General features: G+C 39.5%; 1 protein-coding gene across 2 annotated transcripts in view; it reads left to right on the top strand.

The window, feature by feature from the left end:
* LOC107381856 (CUB and sushi domain-containing protein 1) overlaps window positions 1–14,105 on the top strand; it is a 668,617-nt gene extending 654,512 nt beyond the window's left edge. Inside the window, exons 72-75 of one of the 2 annotated variants that reach the window (XM_015953774.3) lie at window positions 86–170; window positions 424–550; window positions 1,413–1,475; window positions 6,526–14,105. In XM_015953774.3, coding sequence (XP_015809260.3) covers window positions 86–170; window positions 424–550; window positions 1,413–1,475; window positions 6,526–6,685 — 435 coding nt within the window. In that variant the 3' untranslated portion in view covers window positions 6,686–14,105. The remainder of the gene's footprint in view (window positions 1–85; window positions 171–423; window positions 551–1,412; window positions 1,476–6,525) is intronic. The other variant, XM_015953775.3, reaches the window with a different exon arrangement.
* The last annotated feature ends 4,477 nt before the right edge of the window (window positions 14,106–18,582 follow it).

Below are 18,582 nucleotides of genomic sequence, written 5' to 3'. Positions count from 1 at the left end.
TATCAAATGACAAAGAACTCTTCAAAAACCAACTATGACCTTTGTGTTCTTTTATTGTACTTTCTTGGTATTCTGAACCCAACAGGTAACATCGGAATCAGACCAGACCTTTGTCTACCAAGGGCACATTCATAGTAAAGACTTTGGCAAGTTTCATCTGACAAAGCAAGGTGGGTCAGTGCTTTGTCTGCAACATTGTTCAGGCAATAAAGCTGAGAAGCATTTGTTGGTAAAAAAAAAGAAATGTAACAATGGTGTAGAACCATTTCAGGGCCGCCACAAGATGAAGAGGATGCAGACGGGTAGTGTATATGTTTACCTGTGTGTGTGTGTGTGTGTGTGTGTGTGTGTGTGTGTGTGTGTGTGTGTGTGTGTGTGTGTGTGTGTGTGTGTGTGTGTGTGTGTGTGTGTGTGTGACAACAGGTCCTGTAACTACGGCAATGGACCCATCAAACGTCTACACAAACAGCAGCTCTGTGGCAGCAGCCATCCTAGTTCCTTTCTTTGCCCTCATTCTCTCTGGGTTTGCCTTCTACCTCTACAAGCACAGGTAAACTATGTCTTCAAAATCAGTTCATCAGACAGAACACACACACACGCGCACACACACACACACAAACAGTACAGTGCAGAATACGAAACAGCGATTTGTCCTCATTTTCTGTGTAAAGCCATATCAAGGAGTGGTAAGTTTAGTTGTGTTCTCCCGTGAGTACATTCTTTTTTTTACGATCAATTCTGCTTTAAATTACTTGTTTATTTCCCAAAATGTATAGCTTTGTTTTTTATGTATTTGTCACTTTTATTGGTTTGAGTTTTCCAAAACTTTGAGGACTGAATGGAAGTGGAATCTAATTGATCTTAGATATTATTGTCCTAAAAACCTGATCATACAGCCCCAAGATGTGAGATGCATTAGAGTGATACCTGAAATACAATTTCGTTATTGTCTTTTTTGTTTATTCTCAAGCAAGTGCAGCAGGGAATTGTCAGACTTCTGCACTCAAACGTCTTTCAGTGCAATGTGTACAATCTGACAGTTGAAATGTTTGCCCATGAACATGCTGTCTTGTCATTTCTAATAACTCTGACAGATTTCTAATAACCCTGTGCTCAGATTGCATCAAGTCTCCTAGTGTTTAAACGTATTTCTGTTATTAAAGAAGGTTTAGGTGGACATGTTGTCAGTCACACAGTTTGCAATCTTTTGTCATGCACTGTAAATCCTAAATTATATAATAATTCTTGATTCCAGAGACATGCAGGCTGACTTTATAAGAACATCAGTAAGTCTGGGGTATTACACCTGGTTTAGACTTTTATCCTCCTAACTTGTAATGTTTTACCATTTGGTTACCATTGGTTGCGTGCATTATTAGTGGATGTACATAAACGCTGATGGTTGTATGCAGGACATTGTCTGCTGACACAGATGACAATGAGAGACCAAAAAACACCTGGGGGCCTGGCGGCAGGTAAGACTGACACCTGTCCTCCATCTGGTTGTTACAGCAGCCAGAGCTCCGCCCGCCGCCACATCCTCCATCAATTTTTTCATTGCCTGTTTTTATTGTTGATTTTGTTTTTAACTGCTCTTCGTGCTAGTCAGTAAGGCTGCACATCTGAGGGACAAATCACAACAATGATGTGACCTAATAAGAAATCTATCCTCTGTCGTCTACTCTCGCAGTTGAAGTAGATGGCTCCTAACAGAAATGTACACGATGCTTGTATGAAACAATTTAAAAGCTATGACCTTGTTAAGCAGTGCAGCCCTACTGTCCCCAAACAGCAATCATTTGAAGCTATTGCTAAAGCCTTTTATTTTGTCTTTGATCTCATTGTCATCTCTCCGTCAGCATGATGTCACCAAGAAATGAATTAAAAATAAGCCAGCTTTAAATTGATCAATCGAAGTAGGCTGCAGGTATTCTTGAATGAGCAGTTGCTTTTTAAATGCCTTGTTTGCTTATATTCAGTATTTAGCATTAATTTCTTCTACAGTTATTAATAGATGCACTGTTTAGCTGCAGGTGTAGTTTAATATCTAGACCCGTACAAAGGCAAGCCAACACAATTAGAAAAGATATCTTCACATGCCAATGTAAAGTAGCTTTAATGAGAAACTAGATGTTCATGTGTGTGTGTGTGTGTGAGTATGTGCACTGCAGTTTTCCCTGCTATGGCACATTTGTCTGTAGAGTATCTATAATACTGTCAAAGCAATTATGTGCACCATTCTTCATTCTCCCAATAAAATGAAACTTTTTGCACCTACAGCCACCGCCAGCGCTGTGATTTAAACTACTGCCATGCAGGGAGGTCTGCAGGGTGTGTTGGTGTGTGCAGTTTTGTAAAGTAATGGGTTGAACATGTAGGGTAGGCTTAGTGACTCCCCAGGGCTGGATTTCTACCAGTGCTCTCACACACACACACACACACACACACACACACACACACACACACACACACACACACACACACACACACACACACACACACACACACGCGCACGCACGCACACACACGCGCGTACACGAACTCTTAATGAGGTCAGAATCAAACAGCAGCACTCTTCCCACCAAATAGTTCCACAGGGTTTGAGAGGAAGTGATTATTAGATCTAACTGGATTATGGGACTTGATTATCCAAAAATGTAATCGCCGTCCAACAGACAAATAATGAAGGGGTGGTCATATTTCACATCCATTTGAACTTCTGCATTCGGTCTTTTCAAATCCATATTTAAGCACAGTGATTGGGCTCAAACATGCATTTTAAACTTCAACCACAGATGGTGTCAATCTATGTAAAACCATGAAAAAAAGCAACTGATTCATTCATTATTCTGTTTCAGTACAAATTCACTGGCTTTCTTATTTTCCTCCCACTTTAGTTTGTATAAAATGTAACACGGGCTTGTCTGTTCTCATTTTTTAACTATTAAATATCAATAATCCCAGGCACCTATTGGATGAATTTACTTCTAGTTGTTTTAGTCTTGAGCCATGAGAATAGCAACAGACCTCCATTTGGTGAAGAGCAGACTCTTGGGGTGTTTTAACGCATATTTTGTTTTTTCTGGTCCAAATCAGTCGATGTGTTTGCTAACTTGTTGCTTTATTCTACTGGTTTGACTTCTTTAAAAAAATAAGCAAACTAAAATGTATCACCACAAACTGAGAACATTAAAGTGGCAGTGTGTAGTTTCCTGGCATTAGGGGGCAGTACATACATTTCAGGGTAGTTTTAATAATAATAATAATAATAATGCATTGAACTTATATAGCACTTTTCAGGACACTCAAAGACGCTTTCATGCACTCACATTCACACACTCCCAGTGATGGTAAGCTACTTTGTAGCCACAGCCGCCCTGGGGTGGTCTAACAGAGGCGAGGCTGTCATTTGGTGCCGTCAGCCCCTCTGACCACCACCAACACAAGCAAGTTGGGTGAAGTGTCTTGCCCAAGAACACAACAGCAGAATACCCTTGGCAGGAGCTGGAATCAAACCCATGACCCATGATCATGAGGCAATCCGCTGTACCACCTGAGCTACTGCTGCCCCATTATTATTATTATTATTATTATTAGTAGTAGTAGTATTAATAAATAATAATAATATGTCTAGTGTGACATCAACAGGTACAGGACCCCGAGCCGGCCAGAAAGAAGCGTCACATGCCCAAAAGACACTAGTCCCATGCCCTTTGTACTTTAGACCTGATTTTTTTTTTACACGGTAAAAAGCCACCCATATTTTCAACTATTCATTTTCAACAATGTTTTGATGGCTATTTCCATAGATCAACGGTAAAAACTACACATTGCCTCTTTAATTTTGATAAGATGGATTGGGATAGCAGAACTAAAACTAAAAACAGGAAAAACTAATTTATTGCCCACATTTCATTGAGTTAAACTCAAGTGGTGCTCGCTGCAGAACCACAAAGGCGGAGCTGCACCAGAAGGTGGAGCTGCACCAGAGTCAGCCCCGCCCATTCCAGAATCAGCCCCGCCCATTCCATCAGAGTCAGTCCAATTCCTTCCAGTTGTCAGACTTGATAGCATTCTGGAACCAAAGAGGGTGTTATAGCTACAAAATGCAAGATTGAGGACGGAGTTGAGAAGTGAATTTAACTGTTTTTGTAAAGGTTCCATATAATTAAAAATCTAACTTTTGGAACTTTTAATCATGTTATATTGTCATTTCCTCATAAGAAACACGCCAAAGCCATTTTTAGCTTCATTCATGCATTTTCCTCCCATCTCAGCTTCAATTTGGTCTCCTTCCCCGAAGCGGGTCTGGACTTGGTTCTCAAATCTGGAAATTCTGTGAATTTTCTGACAAATTATTTCTGAAATGACTTCTACTGAGACACCACCAATAAACCATACAACCCATCTCAGAGACACACTGGGCAGGACAATTACATGCAATGCCACATGATTTATAGCAGATGTGGTGGTGTAGTGGTTATGGAGTCAGGTTGACATGCAGTTTGGTGCAGGTTTGTCCCCCAGTAGTGTAAGTTTTAGGTATATTACAACCTCTTTTCTTCATTTCTAGCTACACTTGCCAGTACTATGTTTACAACAATTTACTGGTATACCGTTTAAAATGACTAATGTGTTTTTTTTATTTATTTATTCGTTTATTTAGCCAGTGTGAGTCCATTTGTGAGCAGAGTTTCAACTAAAATGCTGTTTAGGAACGACCGAATACAAAGAACTTTTAGAGACATAAATATTTTGCTGAAAATAAACATTACAACTAAAATATAAACAAATTAAGTGTTTTAGCTGGCTAAATAGATTGCTGACGACCCCACCGAGAATCGAACCAGCATCAGCTGAGGGGAAAGCACGATTTTGCCACTAGACTACCAGAGCACACTTGATAGTCTGATATGCTGTTGTACACCATTTTTGTTAGACCGGCTGTGGGCAGATATTCGCTAAAAGAAACCTTTTCATTTCGAGATATGTTCAGTCTTTGTCATGTAGCAAGTTATATTTATCTTGTTTAATTGGAGCATAGAACATAGCATTAACGACTGTAAACTAGTAACAGCCGTAATTCATGTGGGTCAGGTCAGTTTGCAATTAAGTTGAAAACAAAAACGGAAGTCAGTGGGCTAGGCTGAGTTTGCGTGAATGGGCGGGGCTGACTCAGGTGCAGCTCCACCTTATGGTGCAGCTCCGCCTTTGTGGTTCTGCAGCGAGCACCCTCTCGTTAAACTTCCCTTAAACTAAAAAGGTATGTTGCTGATGGGACTGTCTAAAAACTCCAATTTATTTCTTTCAAAACCTATGAAATCCAAGATGCTTGATAAAACATTCAGTCCCAGTTGGGTTGGAATGTTATGGATTAGACCTGTCTTGTTAAAGGTGTGGTTGACTGAAAAAAACATTTTTTAATGATTGTTTCTGATCATAATTGGTCACTCTGAGTTTTTCATGCAGGCGAACATGAAAACCATCTCCTACACCTATCTTCTGTGTTAGCTTCTCATAGAAAATAGATGGTGAAATTTTAGGATTTGAAAATCCTCACACTGTGATGTCACACTGTGAATTTGCATTCATGGCCTTGTCCATCTTAGCTTGCACCGGGTCACAGGAAGACTTTTTTTTATTTACAGTGAGGAGAGAGAGTGGAGTGTTTGTCATGATAGTGATCATTGCAATGTGGCTCACTGTGTTTTGTTAGCCAATCAGATGTGAGGTGTGTGCATAGCATTAATAATAATGAGGAATCTTGCGTTTTTCAGCCCACCTCTGCACCAGCAAACTTGTACATCTCAGAAAAAGAGCATCATAGCATTATTTTTAATGACTTTAAAGGCATTGATTTACACTAGAGAACACTGTAAATGCATTGAAATACAAGTGAACCACACCTTTAATGTCTGTATAAAACCTAGCTAAGATGTTGTATATTTCTTTCATAGAATGTATTATTTTCCCCATGTGTTGTGGGCAAGAATATAACCAGGTCTTACACTTCTATCAGGGGTTCTGTTCCTGCTAAAAACTCTTAGGTCTATAAGAATATTTTTACAGCTGAATGTGCACTGAGTTATTTATTTTTTTATTAGATTCAGCTCAAATTTATTTCCAAATAATCAGATCATCAGAGCTAAACAGGTTCTACACTCAGGGGTAAGAGTGGGTTGTTTACAGCCAAACAAGAATTTTGATTTAATGTTGTTTTAACATTCTCATTTTTTAACTATGTTGCTGGTAAGAGTTTGGGCCACTTCTGTTTACCTCACAGTAACAAAAAGGTTCGTCAGATGGTCCCAAACATTTGGGAAACCGTGGACTAAGGCAGTTACTGACCTTGTCCTCACTGAACAAAGCAGTTTTCGTGGTCTGAAAGTGTGAAGTTTACTTGCAATTTTCAGTTCAAAGTTACGTTTTAAACACAAGTTTAATTGTGTATTTGACTGATTTCTCATTGGTGCATAAAGAATGTGTCATTAATACAATGCTGTTTCTCTGTTTTCTTTTATTTAGAACACGCCCAAAGGTCCAGTTCAATGGTTACGTTGGCCATGAGAGCTCCAATGGCCAGGCATCATTTGAAAATCCAATGTACGACACCAACATGAAGCCCACAGAGGCTAAGGCGGTTCGATTTGATACCACCCTGAACACAGTCTGCACCGTGGTGTAGTACAGCTCACCTGTCATTACACCTAAAATGGCTCAATCTCCATGTTGCCATCAGCAGTGCGGTGGAACTGAACAAAGGAGAGCAAACGTATTTAAGATTTGGACCTGTCACCATGAGCAGCCTTTGTGCAACACGCTGGTCTCCTGGCAGCGATTTGCTCACAGCATTGCAGCTCTTCTCCATTTCCTTCTATAGCAATGGTGTTATTCAACTTTACGAGGGAGGAAAAGACAACATTCACAAAAATGTCTTAAACCAGTGAGACATTGGCCCCATCAAGTAACACATTATTTTCCCCAAGAGATTGTTTATTCTGGGGTGATAATTAATAATTGTTGCAGTTTAGGCAATAAGAAGGCCACATGGTAGCTTAACTAAACCCAACTTTAAAAAGTTCTACATACTCATTAAACTATTTAGTACTTTTGAAATCATTAGGACCTCTGAAACCTCACCAACTAAGCAGCAATTTCTCCCAAAATGATTTCTATATTTAAACATAAACCATCGTTGTACGGGACCAAAATGTTACTACTGGCCTTTCACCGCTCTGAATTTGACAGAACAAAACTTCCTGACACAGCAGGATTTTCCGGAATCAGTTTTGTTGGAAACTATCATTGGTTGGATGGTCTGCTGTGAAGCTTAAAACCAAACACAGTCATAAGATCAACCAGACCATTTGCTATGAAGATAATAACTGAATAGTGATAAAAGTGATGGGACGATGCAAATTTTATCTAAGTCAACTTGAAACTGCAGATAGGTTTAACATGTTTTAGCCTGCGTGAAGTGAGTAGCAGGACAATCAGAGTTGGCAGAGTTTAGTTGTTATTTGGTTTAAATATTATTGCAATTAATTTTTTTCAACCACTATCTTCAAAAATGTAAAACCCACAAAACATTGCAACTAAATAGGCTAAAACATGGCAAACCAAGTTTTACCTGTAAGCTAATGGTTTTTAAATGTTTTCCAACGTCCCTTGCTGTATTCTGTAATAGCAGAAGGCAGACTGTGTTGAACCACAAAACCAGTCGCTGGTTTTTGTGCTGTATTTGCAAACTAGTGACTGGTTTCCAGGGGCTTGTCAAACCCAATCAAAGGTTCTTGTTCCCCAGCTAGCCACTGCGCTGTGCTCGGTGGCTTAACAAGTGGAAGCCTGGAGGCAATAAGCTGTCAGGATTGTCAACTGCTGCAATCAACTGTGCCCAAATCCGTGGAATGATTTGTCCTCTTGTACCTCTGGTTCGGACTACCAGCCAAGAGATGACTGTACTACTCTATCCAGCCGCAAGTTCAGAAATAGATGAACAGATTAGCAGATAGACTGGCTGAGTGACAAAAACTGAACGAATGGACTTTGGTAAAAAGTACGGTTAGTCACCTCTGTCGGTCAGAAATACACAGACAAAACAAAGAGACAAGGACATGTTGGTGTGGAAATAGAGGCAAAGAGTTGCCTCTGTTTGTCTCTTTTGGTATTTTTCTTCAGTGAAGATATCGATGAACAGACTCGTATGTTCAAAAGCCCAGTGGCTCCTTGGGACTTCCCAAACCACTGCTGCTGGGGACCCCCAAAATATAAACTTTATATGAACCGCACAAATTTTGCACTAGTGTGTGTTTTTTTCTTTATATTCTTCTTTTTTTTTATTTTATTATTTGTTTTGTTCCTTTAATTTGAACTGGATCATGGAAGAAAAAAGACACATTTCTTGGATTTAAATGAGTTTTCAAAAGGAGTCATTCAATAAGAAACAAAAAGGTCTTATTCCAAAAACTTCTTTCTTTAAGAAAATATGACAATATGACTAATAAATACAGGGTTAGAGTGTGTTTGTATATACACATTTATATTTCTCACTCCCTGTTAGCAGGCACCACAACATGGTATGCTGTTGATTTTGTTGCCATGACAACATTATGATGGCCCACCAGAAAGTTGGACTACTAAGGAAGAATGATGAGATCTGCCATTTTTAGCTGTTGTTGAAAGCTTTTACTGTTGCTTCCATAGATCAAACATATTTATAAGAAGAGCATATAGCCATTCGTTTATAAAAATCTGTTTTATACACTGACCTATTATTACTCTGAAATTTCCTCACATTGAAATATAGACTCACTTCTCAGAATGAATTGGTAGAAGTCGACAGTATTAGCTTCTAAAAGCAGCTTGCGACCATTTCTCTAACCTTTAAAGGGTAAATGTTCTTTTTTTACTCATCTTGCATACTTCCAACACCTTACATTTCTGACGAACTCGGTCCTGTTTGAACACACCCATATAAAAGAGCACACAACGCATGCCATTGGTTTGAGAAGTGGTCTCAAAGCGGTTGTTTATGGCAGGGTTCAAAGTGATTATTGAGAAAACAATGTGCAAATTTATTCTTGGAAGTTATTTCCCCCAAGTCCCCCTATTTTATTTATTTTATTTTTTTGTTTTGTTTGTTTTTGAAAAATACCTCATGTGCAAAGTGAGTAATTCAAATCCTGCCAGTCAATGCTGGAAAAAACACTGCAACAAGTACACAAGCTTATCAAGCCCCAATTTTCCTGATGATGTGAGTCCATGTTGCTGTATTATCCATGTCTGCAGAAACAAAGAATATCCACCAGTTTCAAATCACTTAGCAGGCTTATTTCTCATTGTGTCCTTTCAGAATTGTATATCTGTTTTTCCCAAAAGATGCTGCATTTGGTTTAGATAACAGATGTAACTGCTTTCAATGTGTGTCTTTCATCATCTTCTAGTGTTTTTCCTCTTTCACTTACATCAGTCTGGGATTACCTTCATGCATCCAGCATTTGTATGATTGCTACTATTGCAAATTACATTTTTATTTGCATTTCCATCAGTTAAATAGCACAGTTTCATAACATTAAGTCTTAGTTCATTCATTCGAACATTCAGTGTAACAAGAGGTATACTAGAGTCGCTTCATAAAAACTCAGTAAAGACCAGAAGATTAATGTTGATGTTTCTTGCAAAGTTTAATTGACCTAAAGTCAGCATGAGGAGCTTGCCCTAAACTGTTCTAAGAGCAGCAGGAGTAAATTACCAAACTAAAGGCGATTTAGTCTCATTTTCATCCAGTTTAATCAAAAATTACTTCATCTGAAAGCTGGGAATAAAATATCCTGCTTCAATGAATGGTTATTATGTGTTTAAACATGACTACAGCTTGTTAGGTTTCAGCCATCCATCATCAACTTCTGGTTTTGGTGTCAGAGTGGTAGCACAGTGGTGCTAAAATTCTTGTGGTATTTTAGCAAGACAGATGACACACATTTGAAGTCGCAGTGCAGGAATAAACAAGACATCTGTAAACAACAGTGGAGCATCTGCTCACATGGTTATGAGCCAGCTCTTTTTTATTGCAAGAGTGCACTCTGTGCCTCGGTTCTAATTGATTTGATTAATTCAGAGTTGATTTCCTATGGAGTCAAGAGTGCATAATGGAGCCTGAAAATTAGAGACTGTTTTCTACTAGTGTAATAAAAGTCTAGTTTATATATATATATATAATTACAGACAGTGATCTGATCTCCTAGAGTGCCTGAAAGATCAAACTTAGGTTTTAGCGTGTTTATTTGGACATTTCACAACATGACTTCACTATAAAAGTAAAATTTGGCATTTTAGCTATGCTCAAAATTCAAAATGTCTTTTGCACCATATGTTTAACTATCAGCTGGATTTTTCACTTCCTACACGTTAAAATGCCCCTTGAAAACCAGTTTTAGAAATTCAGATGTCACGCACCAGTTAGACATTTTAAAACACTTTTTACTGACTACTTGTCTGAGAAAATTAGCTCAGTCTTAGCTGAAAATAACCAACCGTGCATTTAAGCATACTACGTAAAGGATTGTGACTTTTTTTAAGTCAAAAAAAAAAAAACATGGATTAATTTGCAACTAGATTTGGATTGGATGTTAAATGTCACCAAATACAAGATGTAAACTGCTTAAATCTGAAACATACAATGTTTAATTACCTTTTTGAACAAAATCATATTTTGCATAAAAGGATCCATCCTTTAGGTGCCCATTTATATTGGAGTTAAGACCCCGATACACTCTTGACAACTCACTATTTAAATGTAGCTGGACGTGATACATTTTGGAAAACCATCTTCAGTGTACATACATCAGATTCTGCTACTAGCTGCCATTTTTCACATTCTATGTCTCTATTGCAATTGCTCTAGATCCTGCACCATGATTACTCGAAGACTCAGTCAAGATGCTGAACCAAGCTAAAAGGTACCACTATGCTAACACAATGGTATGGGTAGCACGGCAAGCCTTGTTTGCATATTTTCAAAGACCGAGCTGAAATTTTGCATTTGCATACAGCACCGAGATGCACAGTTCTCATCACCAAAGATGGTGATTTTCAGGGTCATCGTCGAGATTCATGGTGTCTTATAAATATATAAATTTACTTATCTGTACTTTTTATTTTTGGTTCCAACAACTCATAACTTGAAAAATAAATTTGAGATTGTTTTTGCATCTTACACCTGTATATAATCCAGATCCAAATATTTGTTGGAAGAGTCTTCATTTATTTGAGTTCAATTGCAATTAAGACCAGACAGGAATTTGCGCAGGCTTAAATTCGAGAACCTGCTATCTTCAGCAAAGCTTTTATCTGATCAACTTCTAGTTCCTGAGGCAGTGATAATTTCGTTGTTTTCTTATATAAAAACTATCTTCGGGTGATGAATGAACTTTTTCGGATGAACAGGAAAAATGTGTGCAACGGACAAAAGAACAAATCACAGGCAGGACTAGATGACAAAAGAACCAATCAGAGACTGGAGCCGACCACTATTTGAACAAGCTGCCAGTAATAGTTGCATAATATTTGTCTAAAAAGATCAAATGTTCATGGCTGGGCAGAAAAGCATTAAACAAGAAAATCTGAAATGTATTTGCTTGGTGAGTACACATCTGGAGCTTCCCCTGGTTTTAACGGTTTTACAGTTTTAGCAGCAAGCTTTGGAGCAGGAGGAGTAGATTGCTGCAACTGAACCGAACATGCGGAGCAGCGCATCTGGTTGCTTTATCGTGTTTCTTTTTGAGCCACTGCCACCGATATTATCAGTCTTCGGTGTTCTAGCTGTGCTTTTGTGAGAAACAAGGTTCAGTCAGCCCACCTTGATAAAATAATGCAGGGCAAACTAATAAATGCACCTGAAAACAAATCTTACCTTAAGTTTACCTGCTTGCATTATTAGAGTACAAATGTTCATGTTTTGATGGTATGATGTCATTTCCTGTCATGTTTGCAAATATTTCTACACATTATACATATTTGTTTACTTTAGCAATATCGATAAACAAACCGTTCGTGTTTATTTTGGTACATTCCAATAACTAACTAACTTAATAAAGGGTTTTATTGCCATATATGTGAGAAATCACAACATTAGGGGCAGAAACTGCTCTTGTTGCGAGAGGTTCTGGTCCGAATGGATCTTAGTCAACGAGTCAAAGAGACCGTGTCCAGGGTGACACGGGTCAGCTGTTATCTGACCAGCACGCTTCACCATCCTGGAGATAACTATTGTTATTAAAACTGTTAAAAGTCTAAAATGTGAAATTTTCTTATTGTTTCACAATTTCAAGCGGTGTAGTTAACATTTCCGTCATAGAGGAAATAAACTAAAATTCAAACAATCAGACGACTAAATCGTGACACATTTTTAAATAATTAAATATAAAATATCTTGTCAAATTTTTAACTTTAATTTTCTCCTTTAAACATCAAATTTCTAATTAATTATTACTTGGTAAGCTCACAGAAAAGGAACGGTGAAGGCTGTTTGCTTATAGAAAGATCAAACATTGGAATCAGAAAGAGGTACTGCTGTTTGTTTTGTGCTTTAATCTCAACATTTCAGGACCAACTTCTCATGCTGCTTTAAAACATCTGTAACTTAACTGGTCTGGAATTTGAATGAGCTTCTTCCTTCTTAAGTGCAGAGGAGGATTAATTGTCATTCCAGCGCATGGCTGCTAAAAAACACAAAGGCATCACACAAATTAGCGCTGCGTTCATAAGTCGTACTGAGTGGATTTGTTCTCAGTAAAACATATTTACGTGCAGCAAATAGTTTCTGCATTTCAATGTGTGCTAAAACATTTTGGCTTCCTTTTTGATGTCCCCCGTGACAAGGAGACAACTTGAAAAATGGCAGGTCTTGAACAGAAAGTCGCTATCATCACTGTTGTTTCCGTTTTTTAACATCACAATGCCAACATTTTTCTCCACCACCGCCATCATCATCATCATCGTTATCATGTGCTGCTGAACTTGAAGTAGGTGCAAAAGAAATAAAAAAAAACTTTTTTGTACAGAAATCTATTTTTTATGAAGAGATTTGTAAAAAAGAAAACAAATTATTAAACAAGCTGTACTTTTTATGAATAACAATGTAGGTACAAATAAAATCCTGTTCATTAAAGTCAATGTTTTTACTGTTAAACACCATGTAAAGATCTATGGTTCAAAGTGAGTATCGGATATAAAAATTCCAAAATGTCCTAATCTTTTATTTTGGGATTTTTTTTGCCCCATCATGGCTGTTTTTACACAAGAACGGAGAACTCTCTGAAACCTGAATTAACGTTACTCAAGAGAGAAACTTATATCCAATTCACACCTGCAGGAATAAATAAAATAAAAACACACCCCTCACCACTAGTTCAAGGGTTGGCATAGTAAGTGATTCCTTTGAACATTAAAGCTTTTAAAAGGTTGTTGAAAATGATACATGATGATGTAATCATACACAAAACAATCTAGGTGTCAAATGAATTGCCAGAGTATTATTCACACAAAGCTATTTCTTTCAAATTGCTTTCAGATTCTGCCTTTTCAGCTCCATGAAAACCGCCAGATGTTTAGCGTTTAAAATGCCTCGAGTGTTTCGGGGTTGACAGTGAAACTATCTTTAGAAGACGTTCTTGTGTAACAGCAGCCCTGTGTGGCTGATATGGCCCGCTATATCTCTGCAGGGGGCTGACTTTCAGGGTTGCAGAAGCATTCTGACGAATTGTTTCCTTTACATCCCAAAAATTTAACTTAATTTCAACTAAAGAGAGATTAGACATCTGAAATGTCAATTTAGGCTCCAACAGTAGGCAGAAATTCACAAGGATTTTGAAGGCTCCTTTTTTTTTATCTGGTAAAGCTATGCTGGTACTTTGGGTTTTAGATGGATGGGAAATTGCATTTTTCTGTCCTTCAATGAGCTCATAAAAAAGAAATATAATGAAGTATTCTAAAGAGTCACATAACAATATGTGAATGCAGCCTCACAGCCTGCTGTTAAAGAGACACAGTTTATCTATTGGATATTTTGGAGATATTATTTGAGAATAAAGTTTTTTATACAATAATATTTGTTGTGTTGTTTTTTGTGATGTCACCCCAGTTCACCCTTGCTGGCCTATTATCATCCTACAATTGACCATTCTAGCTGATTGTTGCTTAACAACTTGTCTGGATCAAAGATAAGTAGATACAGATTGATGGTATGTATGTTAAATGTCACGTACATATGTGAAACGGATTTATCCTACTTATTCCATGTTGGTGCCTTTTGGAGCCAGGGTTTGAGCACTCAGAACTTGGGGCTGCAATAACACTGGATTAAAGATTAAAGAGTAAGTCACCCCCAAATCAACTTTTTTTTTTTTTTTTTTTTTTTTTGCTGAGGAACTATGTAAATGAGTGTCTAATTGTGCTGTAAAGAAAGAAAGAAAACATTCTTACCGTAAATCCTCTAATATTGGCCTGTATTAAATTAACGGCCGGGTATCATATTTTGGCCGGAGTCGGCGGAGGTGAATAATGGCCAGTATTTTATTGCGGCCGGGTGGAATGTGGTATATTATGTCGATGGTGGTATCAAGCAAGTTCCACCGCGCGGGGTGGGGGGGGGTGTCATCCATCTCACTTTTGATTTGCCAGTGACAGACCGCGATTTGGCAGGTGCGGAGACGAAGAGGAGGGGAAAATTTGATATCAAGTTTAAAGAGAACATGCTGATTATGCTGCAGAATACTGGGGAGCAATAGGGGTTGTATGAACTAGTCGACTTCACTACTAGTCGCTTTCACGTGATAATGACCGGCAAGATGCAGCCCTCGGAAAAGACAGCAGCCTGCTGTCAGCAGGTGACAAGCTCCTGCACGTCGGGGGGGGGGGGGGGGGGGGGCAGACAACATGCTGTGCCAGAGCGTCGGTACTGACACCCGCTGTAAGACGGACATTTAACCAAATTGTGACCTTTTCCCTCTTGCAATTTAACCTTCCCCTCACCCCCCATCCTAACCTTATCCTGCTTGCGCATGCAAAGCTCTGATTGTTGACGAGCTCCAGACATCTGCGCCCTGAGCAAGACCACAGTAACATTATCAAATTAGGTGTTGCCACCTCAAAAACTAATTTAACACGCGATCGTTCATGTCAGCTCATTTCCTTTTATGTTTTCTGTCTTTTATTCTTTTATTTGCGCCTGATGCGTTTCGCTGCTGTGGTTCGGGGCACATCACCTTGTCCTCCGGTGACGCACTGATCACTGATGCGGCCGCCAAGCAGTGAGCACTCCGCTGTTTTTGCGGTCGGTAGATCTTTTAGAACTGCAGTTCAAAGGTAACTCATAAGGTCAATATATATGAACCGAGATAGCAATTTTTCTTTAGGATTGAGAGGAAATGCAGGAAGATAATAAACAGACAGGACAGAAAAATAGTCAAATAAAAACAAGTTAGTTTTTGTACCTGGTGGTTGCAACAAACAGACACTATTGAAGGTAATCAGAAGTGAGGAACAGAAAATGAAATAATTATTTTAATGTTTAGAGAAGCAGGAACTCTGAGAGGCTGCAGGCGCATCAGTGAGTTTGCGGCCGCTGCACGGGGGAGGGGGGAGGGCTGAAGCAGAAACTACCGTTGTTAAAAAGAAATGTGTTTAACTTTGAAAATGTGGGCACAATATTAGTTGTCAAAAACTCCAACGAACCATTAGTTCATTTTGCTCAAATAGAAATAGAGGCCTGCCTCTAATTCTGGTCCTCCTTCAAATAAAGGCCTGGAGCTTGATAAGCTTGAGTCAAATACAGGCCCGGGCCTGTATTAGAGGATTTACGGTATATAAAGTGTCTCTCAAGATGATAATCACGAGACACTTCACAAAAACAAAACAAAAAAAATTTAAGTATAAAAAGATTTCTAAACTGATTAAAAATATCTTTAAAAGGAGAAAAAAATGTGAGGAAAGGGAGAGAGAAAACAAATAGGAAAGAGGGAAATCAATGGATCCCGGTAAAGGCAGACTAAGTAGAGGGTGGTGACGAAGGTCACACCAAAGCCAGCTTGAACAGGTGAGTTTTCAGCTGCTTTTTAAAGGAGACCACTGAGTCCACTGATCTCAGGGGTAGCGTGATGAATTGTCCATTTCCAACCTAAAAGGCCCTGCTCTATTTTGCTCTGCTCAAAGCAACACCAGAAGTTTCTGACACAAACCTAATCTGCATGAGATATTGCTCAAGGTCTCATGCTCTGCTCCTAAACTGTTTCTTATTTTCCAGCTCAAGAGAAGAAGATGAACACTTTCTTTTTATAAATCAGAAGAACTCTATTTTTAATAAGCTAATTAAACAAAGTTTTTGTCCAATAATAAAATGTGAACCAATCTGTGAAATGACAATGTTGTTATCAGTAGTTTATAGTAAGTAATATAACTTTAAATATTTCTACTAGAGACTGATGCTAAAAGCACGTGACACATTTCCTTTTTCTGATCCAATCAGAGCCTTCCAGATCTGATGCGAGGCGTGGTTTTGTTGGTGCTTGGTAAATCCCCTCTTGTTGTCCTTTTTTGATTTGACCGTAAATCAAAACATCCAAATTATAAAACTATGCCCACGTCGTCTTAACTTCAGTTCAAAACATTCGAGAGAAGTTGTCGGAGTGGCCAATCCGTAAACTTTCCTCTTCACGCCGGGGACACACCGGCCGCGGAAGCGCCGCGGAAGCGCCCCGAAGCGCTGCGAAAATGGGGCCGCCTTCATTCGGCGCCCTTGTTAAGCTATTCTATAGACCACATGGGCCGCCGAAGCGCCGCGAATCGCCTCGCGCCGGCGCCCCAGCCCGCGCCGTGCAGCGATCATTTCGGCGTCGGCTCTATTTTTTTCGCGAGCCGCGGGTGAATCGCGTCAATTCTGGCAGGAAGTCAAACCTAGACATAAGAGGCAGGCCGGTAAAGTTAACAAAATAAAGATTTCAAAATAAAATTCCGCAATAGTCAAATGTGTTCGTAATCAGACACTGCAAAAAAACCACACGAACACACACACCCATCGAACTTGTGTGCGTGTGTGACCACGGGAAGGGGTGTGTGGTTTTGGTGTCTTTTCACAGGAGCAAACAGGACAGAGAGGCAGAACGTCTGAGGCAAGCAGTTAGGATGGATGACTTTAAATTAATTATGGAAGGTGAGAAACACAAGGAGCTGTACGACCCCCGAAAAACGGTTATTTACGTACCCATTTCGGAAGAAACTGCTAGGATACAGCTGCAGAATTGGAGCGGGTTCCAAGAGATTCAACTGGCAGAAACAACTCATACCATAGGTTCACACACACACACACACACACACACACACACACACACACACGTAGAGGAAAATAGCTGAGAAAAGGCAGAGAGGAAATGGAGGACACCAAGTGTTTTAAAAGAAAAACTACAGCTGAGCCGAGGCGCGCCTCGACTGGGGCGCGTCTGATCTGAACTGAGGAGCGGCGAGCAGCGGCCGAATTTCGTGAGCGATTCGCTTCTCGGCGCTTCGCTGCGCTTCCGCGGCCGGTGTGTCCCCGGCGTCAGCCGAAAGAACCTAACGACAAGCTGGATGAAATCTGTTCCATGTTCCACCTGCAAATGGTACCTTTCAGAATAAAAGCTGAACCATCACGACTCCTATCAGGGTCTTCCTCGATGCCAGTAAAACTGTCGTGACCTGGAAGTATCTCAAGACTGGTCTGGTCGGCAACTGCTGCTTTTCTACCGGCTTCGGTTCCAGAGGAGGTCAAGCTGGACCTCGACATTCCTGATCTAACAGGAACTTCCGCCAAGGGTATGTAGACCGACAGAATGGCGTCTCAGTGTGTGTTATAAATCTCTAAACCAAAGCTTAGAGCGAAACATCATCTTCACTCCCATCAGAACTAATTGTTTCTCTGGATTTGCTGGTTCTGAACATATTTCACACATACACCATTCTCAGTCTTACTTCACCTTAGTTACACCATACACCTAGTGTTTAAAGTTAGTCTTGTTTAATTTGTTTAGTAAAACATCTTTAAACTTTTAAACCTGACTCACTTTCTTTCCTTGAAGTTGATACGAAGTGTTGCTCAATCCCTGCAATAAAAAGATCCGATCTTCTGGTTAAATTTACTCAAAGATCCATTAAGGTGACATTTCATACCTCGTGATATTTCACATTTTATGGTTTCTAATTAAATATAAGAACATCTTCTCTACACAGGCTCAGGGGGAGAGAGGTCCAGAGTCTGGGGTGCACAGCAGCAAATGATCTCTCACCTTTGGTCTTCAGCCTGGTGTACTGCACAACCAGTAGGCTTTGGTCACTGGACCTCAGGGACCTGCTGGGGGTGTAGGGACTGAGAAGATCACCAGTGTATGATGGTGTTTGTCCATGTAAGGCCATAAAGACCAGAACCAGGATCTTGATATGAACCCTGATCTTGGACAATCGCGGACAAATCGAAGGACAAAATAGTCTGGCGATCATAGATGGTAGCTAGGACACTACTGAAAAGGACCACGGACAGAAGCAAGGCGGAAAGGA

This window comes from Nothobranchius furzeri, chromosome 9 (genome assembly GCF_043380555.1).
Source record: "Nothobranchius furzeri strain GRZ-AD chromosome 9, NfurGRZ-RIMD1, whole genome shotgun sequence".
Lineage (NCBI taxonomy): Eukaryota > Metazoa > Chordata > Actinopteri > Cyprinodontiformes > Nothobranchiidae > Nothobranchius > Nothobranchius furzeri.
The sequence above is the reverse complement of the archived record's forward strand: the minus strand, read 5'-3'. Positions and strand labels throughout refer to the sequence as shown.